The sequence below is a fragment of the Brassica oleracea genome, chromosome C5 (assembly GCF_000695525.1).
Source record: "Brassica oleracea var. oleracea cultivar TO1000 chromosome C5, BOL, whole genome shotgun sequence".
Lineage (NCBI taxonomy): Eukaryota > Viridiplantae > Streptophyta > Magnoliopsida > Brassicales > Brassicaceae > Brassica > Brassica oleracea.
The window spans coordinates 5266411-5274735 of NC_027752.1; the positions used below are offsets into that span (position 1 = coordinate 5266411).

The window sequence follows — 8325 nt, forward strand, 5'->3', positions numbered from 1 at the left end:
GAAATCATCCCAAGTATCGATCCGGCATGTTCCTTGCTCGATCTCAGTATGTTTCCTTCGCCACCATAGCATGGTTGTGTCCGACAGGTAGGACGTCGCAGCCTTCACCTTCGCATTCTCAGCCACCACGCTGAGATTGTCGAAGTATATCTCCATCTGCCAAAGGAAATTCTCGACCTCCTTGGCGTCACGCACACCGTTGAACCGGTTTGGTTTCGGCAATTCAACCTTACCAACACTGGTTCCGCCAATGGCTTCAGCGTTTGCGCTTGCCCTCTTGACCAGCGTGATGTCTTCCTCCATCGCAGTAAAGCGTGCCTTCATCCCCTCGATGTCATCACGCAAAGCCTGCATGGATCCCGTCACCAGCTCCTCGAGCCGAATGAACCGAGAGTTCAAGTCAGCAGCATTTTGCTTGACTTCCTCAAGCCCACCGAACACAACACTCTCCAGCTCAGTGACGGTATGCTCGACCCTCTCAAGATTTTCACCCATCTCGCCCACAGCCACACCCAAAGCCTCACGAGAAACACTCTTTTCCCGCTGGGTGCCAGCACGTGTGGCCGTGTTCTCCCTTCCATGCTCCTCCACGCCAGACTGTGAGCTCGTTTCTTTTTGTTTATCTCCCTTAGCCATTTTCTCCGCTCGGCCAGAGTCTCCCCTTGTTTGGATCGTAACTCGGCTCTGATACCAACTGTCACGGACTGATTTCTTCACAGCAATCAGGACGTGCGGCCTTAGCAACTTTCACCGTTATGGTTTGCTAAGTCAGCCTTTCGGACAACTCGCTCAGCACTTAGAGAGAGAGTATGGACGATTTTTAGAGAGAGAGTTTGTAGAAGTGTTTTCTTATTAAAACTTGGTGGTTTTACAAGTGAGGGGTGATCTCCTTTATATACACTTTCTCCTACTCACCGGACGGTTCAGATCAAACTGATCTAACGGTTGTGAGGGTTCTTCTCAAATGTTCTACACTTTTCTACACTTCTCCATACCTAAGATATTTTACAAAAGATTTAAAGCTTAAGAAAATACTTAGTGGAGTGGGCTTGATTCACCTTTGGCCCGACCCGATCTTTGGTTGTCTTCATGGACGTTTTGGGTTAAAACGGGCCGTGACAAGAGGCTACAATCTACCGTTAGCTTTTAAAAAAAAATTGGATTACTTACTTCATTTATTTACATGTTATTAACTTGCAATTTATTCAATAACCAACACTTTTTTTTTTTGTAAATTGTTGGACAATTATAGCTATTACAAATTTCATATTGTATTTGCCTTTTTTGATATCCAGCTACAAATTAGACTATTATACATTGAATCAATTATCGACAAGTAAAAGGTCAAAAGGGAATCCAATAATTCAAGATTAATTGGGATAAAAAGATGTCGGACGCAATGGTCCCTTTTTGTTATAACAACAAGGCCATGGTCCCCTTTTTTCATATTCCTTTACCTTTTTTTTTTCTGAACTTGCCTCCATTCCTCCATTCATTTTTTTAATAAGAAATAAAAGTATTTTCTCAAATATTTCTTTTTATTCACATAAGTATTTCTGCGTAACCTAGATTGTTTGATAAGAATCTCATATGACCTTTGCTAATGTGTTACTTGAAGGCCAAGATTTGATCTTTTTTACAAAGTTCCTAAAATGGGTTTGGGCTGTGTCATCAAAATTATAAACCCTCTAATTGAAATTGCGGTTTCGTACCTTAAAATGGTTTTCGCTAGCAATTATGTTCGGTTAACCATTAATCATCAGAATGATGGACAAACACTTGGGTGAAGTAAACAGCAGGCCTTTTCCTCTTCACACACTCGTTACCTATATAGTGTCTTCCGACAGGTATGCTTCGATGCAGCCCCGTAATGACACATAAGACCTGTGTGGAGACTTCCTCTGTGAACATGTTACATCATTTGTGGAAAACCGGTTGGAAGGTAAAGTGGTTAAACGATACCGCTCATCTTAGACTGTTGCAGCGTCGTCATCATCATCATCGCCATCAAATTCTTTTTACTATCTAAATTCTCACATCCCTGCACCGTGGTGTTGGTCTTGTTCCTCCTGCGGTGGTGTTGCTGGCTTTCTTGTGTAGGTTTTGAGGCTTCTTTTCATGGTGTGGCGCCTTTCTGCAGGTTTCGTTGGCGGCTGACGCGAACACTTGCTCCACTTGGGATGTGGTTCAAGCCGTCGTGTGGCGTTTCATACATTCCGGCTTTGGTTCGCAAGGCCTCAGTAAGTATTTGAATCCTCCCCTTTAGTCGTTTGAGCTTCATTGACAGAGAAAGTTGCAAGTTTAGTGGAGAAAATATTTTTGGCAACGAGGAGAACTTCACTTTTCCGAGGGTTACGTCGATGGTAGAGAACCAAAGTCGAAGGATTTCAAAAAACAAACTAGCGAAATGTGCCGGGTTTAGTGGGCGGGCGAAACTAGGATTGTAATAGATTGATTTCAATATTTTGTTCAAAACAAGCTTGTAACTGTATCTGATTCCCGATTTATCGGGGAGATTTTATTTATAATACTTATTTTAAAAAAAAATCTCAGAACAAGAATGAGCTGTTAAATTATTACAAGACCTTGACACTCCATTTTAGTCTGTTGAAGATGATCAACAAGCTTTGCAGATTACATGCTATTGCCACAAACTTTGCAGACCCAGAGAATTTTTTTTCTACTTGTTACCCTTAGGTGGTAGAAGTGAAAAAAGGTAAATGCAATCACATTACTTAAGAGGAAGGAACCAAAAAAACAGGCATGTGTAACAGTTAAAGGACCCATACTTTAGTCCGTGAACACATTCATTCACTTCGTTGTTTCTAAGTAAGACACGCACACACACACATGGGAACAAAGGAATCTGTCTCCTTCTCTGTTCTATTATTTATAATCTTCTGGAAAAGCTATCTTTCTTTTGCAGAACAGAAGAAGTAAAAAATAGAAACACCTATGGGTCTGTCTTCTAGCTTCTCGCTTTCAGTGTTTCTCTTGATCGCTGTGTCGGTTCAATGGGATCTGGTTTTCAGCGGATCCACAATCTCAGCTTCTCCTGCTGTCTTACCGTATATCAATGCACCAAATATGTCTTCATTTTTCCCTTCTCCGACCAAAAACCGGTCATTCGATACTGCTGCCTCTCCTGTTCCAGAAGCACCCGCGCATGGTCCAAGCTCAGGCCAGTTTAATGGGAATGTTGCAGGCATGTCGATGCAGCTCCGTCCTGATCTTTCTTTGGTTCTGGTCATTGTTGGTATCTGTATCATTGTTACTTCATTAATGTTGTAATCTTTGTAGTTCGCTTCTACAGTGTCATCGTTCCTGTCTTTTTTTTTGTTCTTAATTTCACGAAATTCAATCTATACTACACCGTTAATACGTGTGTGTATGCGTATTTTGTTTAAATAAAACAAATTCAATTAAGCAGTATAATTTCTTTCAATGTTAGTCTAATGAAAGGCTGGAAAATTATTTCTAAAGTGGTCACATGTGTTGCACTTGCACCACCTCCAGAACATTTCCGACACCAAATAGCTTGTTTCGAAAATACCAATAATAATATCATTCAGACCAAAACAAAAGGAGACAACAACGAAACAGCTTAATAATGCAACAAAGTGACAAAATGACGAAAGGCTTTAACAACTGTATAACCTCTGCTCGTCCACAAGTATCAGAAACTCATCGGAATCTAACAAGACTCCGGCCAAAATAATATTACAGTAACATCTCTCTCTTGAGTGCCACCTTCATTTCCCTTCTTTTATTTTGAAACAAAAAAAAATCAAAATATAATAACAATGAAATATATAGAACACAAACAAATATAACAGATGAAGGCATAAACGTAGAAGAAGCATCAAGCCATCTCTCATCAACTTTAAGCAAGGTTGATCGTGAAGGAGACATAAGGATGCGTCTCGGAGTCACCGGCTAAACCAGCCATGGCTCCTGCATCCTCCTCGCTTTTCCAGTATCCACTGCATTGTTTTTCATACAATCATCAGACTCGAAAATTCAAACTGAAACCTGCCTTCCTACTTATTATAGATGAATCCACCTTTATAATAGATAAGGCAGAGACTTTTTAACATACCTGTTGGTAGAATCACACAAGCGTTCAAGAATGGAGCGGACTTTCTTTTCACTTTTTACAGCCGGAGACAAGACACATGCCTGGAAAATAACAACTCATGAGACGAGAGAAAGTAATTTGGTAATGGAGTTAACAGTGTTGAGGGATTTTTTTTTTTAGAAAAGCATAGCTTGTACTCTTAATTTACCAAGAAAGCCGGAGGTAAACCATATCGCATAATGCTCTCAGCAAATATACGCACAGCACAGAAATGCATCCAGGAGCTGAAAACCTACAGATATCAATTGAAGATCAAAATAAAATCAGGTTTTGATCTCTAAGATGATAATACAAGAGCATAGCAATACAAAGTTACTGTGTACCTCTCCGTAACTGGTGTAGCACCACTGCAAAAGAGAGCTTCTCAAGCTTTCCTGATCCTGAACCAACTTTTCAAGCTCTTGTTTGCGAGTCTCTTGTGCTTCAACGCTGTGTTCAAAGTCACGAATCTAAAAGAGACAAAGGTGTACAACATATGATTTACAAACCTTGAGAATCAACCAAGGGTCGCAACTTGCACAGTGAATACAACAGTTGTAAGGACAAATCACAGCAACTGGCAGATGATTATTTCTAACTTCTAAGAAAGCTCTAGAGGTAATATCGGGAACTTGACTAGAAATACTCACTTGGAACCCTTTCTCGCGGGCACTTGTCCTGTAATTGTCTGCAACACGAGTAAAAAGAGTGACGGTGTAAAGAGCATACTCATTATCCTCAAACAATTTCTTCGAGGACCTGGGAACCTGGGAAGAGTTGGAATAAATTGATTAGAAACACTGTTGCGACAAAGTAATAGTTTCAACGTTGGTGTATGGAACTCAACAATAATTAATAATTTTACCACAAAGTCGGTCAATGTCTCGTAGCATGCTAACCAGTCCTTTTGAGAATACTTTGGAACAACTGCAAGAAGAGTCAGTAGATGTTCAGACGTGACAACATCTTCTGGCTTAACCAAGTTTGATAGGTCACGAACAGCTAAGCTGAAACAAAACAACAAAAAAAGGGAGGAAGATCAGCCACACATTTGCCACAAAATATATATGTGAAAAATCTAAGCAGAGAGAAACAGATAAAAGACCAATAGCAGTCATTATTCTGGAAAACCAACTAAATCCTTTACATGGAAGAATATGTTTCAAGCAAACCTAGACCGATTGAGAAATCAAAGTAGGAATAAGGGAAAGAAAACAAAAGCTTTTTACCTTCCACTTTGCTTTCGGTTAATGGCATTGAGTTGACCGCGGACGTTGTTATATTCAGCTACACGAACCTTGAATAACAAGTGCAATCAGAGTCGACAAACACCCATAATTTCATCAAATCACAATAAGAAAATTCTAATCATAACGTAAAACGAGATCTACAAGCTACTCTTCACAAAGAAACTAGCAGAGACTTGTAGACAAAAGGACTCATTCAGCTAAAGGTTAAGGCGAAATACCTTGAGATCATCCTCAATCTTGGCAACCTGAGACTGAATACTGTCAACAACCTCCTTGAGAGGTGACATTGTTGGGTACTTAGCTTCATCCCATACAAACCTGGTGAGATAAGAATCAACAGGAACTCCATCAACTGTAAGGGCATTGCTCTCAACACCAGAGATCCTCTCCAGCTCCTCGATCTGTCTCCTTATCTTCTGAGAAACTCCCTCCACGAAGCTGTTCGACTACACATCTCATTTTATTATAATCACCACCACCAACAGCAGCAAAATTCCAAATAATGATCCAATCGGAAGACGAGTTTACCTTGAGCAGATCATCGCCGAGAGCGAGTAGAGAATCTAAGGTTCCAACACGAAGATTAGGAATGTTGAACTGCGAAACAAATCGAAGAGATTATTAGATCGCAATCACAAGATCTCTGTCGATAATTTTCAATCGCGTACCCGATAAACCGGAGTGTCGAAGGAATGCTTGGAGATCTGCTCTTGAAGACGATTCCACAAGGTGGTGGAAGAAGAGTCCTCCTTCACTGGCAGAGACACCACCCAGTACCTCGAAGTCATTGTTTCTCAGTCTTCTTCTTCTCCGATGGATCTCTTTACTTCTTCAATCAATAATGGATAACCGGTTTGAAATATATTGCTAAACGAGTAGTAAACCAAACCGGCATTAGTCCGGTTCACGTTCTCCACCTGACTGGAAGTAAAGTTAATGGGCCAATAGGCTAATGGGCTAGATCCAAGTTAAAGATAACAGAAAACTACGCGGGTTGACTGGAAGTTACATTGATCTTTAGGGTTGCTAGTTTGTTTCCGTCTGCGGATCGCAAGGAAGAGCTTTTAATCTATGCGGCGGACGTTGAGAATAAACCGGACTCTTCGTTTCCGGTTAAAAGGAAACCGGATCTCTGTTGCCAAGGCCAGGCAAACAAGGCTCAGAAGCTTAATCCTGAGTCCAGAGACGAAGAAGTTAGTGTAAGCGATGTAGAGAATCTGAATTCTTCTACAGAAGCATCGGTTTCGCTTGAAAAAACTGTTTGTTCTGTGTCGGAAGAGGATGGCCGTGATTTTGCAGCTGAAGAGAAGCAAGATGGAGTTGGAAAGGAAGAGGAGGATGATTCGATTGACAGGAAAGGTAAAGGCATCTCGAGAGAGGACAAAGGGAAAGGAAGATTGATCGAACTTGGTGAAAGTCACGATAGTGATGATGAAGAAGACGAAGACGGTGATGAGTTCGACGTCAGATGATCCATTGGCGGAGGTGGATTTGGATAACATCCTCCCGTCGAGAACTAGGAGGCGATCGATACAGCCTGGAGTCTACATCTCCAATGACTGTGGCGGCGGCAACAACAACGAGGATGATGATAGCAGCGACGATAGTGACGCTTAAGCCTTATTAGCTATAGTCAAGGTTAGTGTTAAGAAATCATGTGTTATTAGTTCCTTTCATTCTAAAGAGAGTTCGTCTCTGTTCAGTGATCTTTATATCTATAATGTTTTTGCAATGTAAGAGATTTAGTAAGCAGAACGAAAAAATCTTTTAGGCCAACAACAACTCCTATACTACGAAAAGGTTTTCACTCAAGTTAGCATGATAAAGTCCAAAAAACCATTTACAGATGGTCGCAATTGCAAATTCATAACGTTTTTGAATGTTGAAAGCAGAGTTAAAACCATGGATAATAATTAGACATTAGATTTTTCGTATATTATAGGAAGAAGATACTGGTATAACATGAACAAAGAGAGCATATTAAGATAGCCAAGGAGACTGCCTGAAACATAGACCTCAAGATTCAATCAACTTTTAACAAACTGTTTTAAGAATGCTAGTTATTGATTTGAAACACACACAGAAGATTGAATCATTGGGAAGAACTAAACGCAGGCAAGTCATCCTTGGCTACTATATATCAGACTCTCTTCTTCATGTAAAACCTATCTTCTCTCTTGTTACTCTTTTCATTTTCTCAATTTGCTCCTTTTATGCCCATCTCTAGAGTCGGCTCTTCTTCTCATTTGTTACTTTTAATAATTTTAAAATTTGAAGTTGTTTGTTTTGTTTTTTTGTTGGCTAATATACAACTTGTTTGCACCATGATCAGAATTTATTCATTTTCAAAGTCTTTTCTTATCTTTTAGCAGTATTTTATCAGTTTAATAAAGAATAGAGATAAGAGTTTTGTTCTGTCGTGATGGATTTAAAACTAAATAATATGAACCAGATCTATATATATGTCTGAATCTGGAAATGTTCGATATAGATTTTTTTACTAAACTGATATATAGAAAGAAAAGTGTAATATATATGATTATATTTTTTAAATATGATTATATTGTATATACATTAATGTGTACGGTCCAAATCAATCACATACACCCACGTATTTCATACTTATCTTAGGCGATTCACACTATATTTTCCATACTAACACCCGCGCCTTGCGCGGAATTAAGTTATTATTTTTATTATATTTTGGAGAATGAAACAATAGTTTGGCTTCATTTGGATTAGGGGTGTTCAATCCGGATATCGGGTTGGTTTCGGTTCGGTTCGGTTTTTTTTGGTATTTCGGTTAGTAAAATATAACTATTATTCTAAATCCATATTTACTTTGACTTTTGTCTTTCACATACTTTTGAAATATTTCAACTGAACCACTAAATTGATCAGCTAATCTTGTTGTTTTAAATCATTAGTATTTATATATATATATATATATATATATAT

The 8325-nt window shown here is 39.3% G+C and overlaps 2 protein-coding genes and 1 pseudogene across 2 annotated transcripts; 2 read left to right on the forward strand and 1 right to left on the reverse strand.

Annotated features, from left to right (window-relative positions):
- Positions 1-2955: 2955 nt before the first annotated feature.
- Positions 2956-3291, forward strand: LOC106344332. Its single transcript, XM_013783731.1, has one exon. It carries the CDS (start codon positions 2956-2958, stop codon positions 3289-3291), a length of 336 nt encoding a protein of 111 aa, XP_013639185.1.
- Positions 3292-3583: 292 nt separating this feature from the next.
- On the reverse strand, positions 3584-6230 carry LOC106295861 (V-type proton ATPase subunit C-like). Its single transcript, XM_013731854.1, has 10 exons — positions 6036-6230; positions 5896-5964; positions 5586-5813; positions 5347-5414; positions 4983-5124; positions 4768-4884; positions 4462-4587; positions 4287-4370; positions 4100-4179; positions 3584-3983 (listed from the first exon to the last, which is right to left on the reverse strand). Exons 1-10 carry the CDS (start codon positions 6153-6155, stop codon positions 3884-3886), a joined length of 1134 nt encoding a protein of 377 aa, XP_013587308.1. The 5' UTR covers positions 6156-6230; the 3' UTR covers positions 3584-3883.
- Positions 6231-6365: 135 nt separating this feature from the next.
- Positions 6366-7639, forward strand: LOC106344333 (annotated as a pseudogene).
- Positions 7640-8325: the final 686 nt, after the last annotated feature.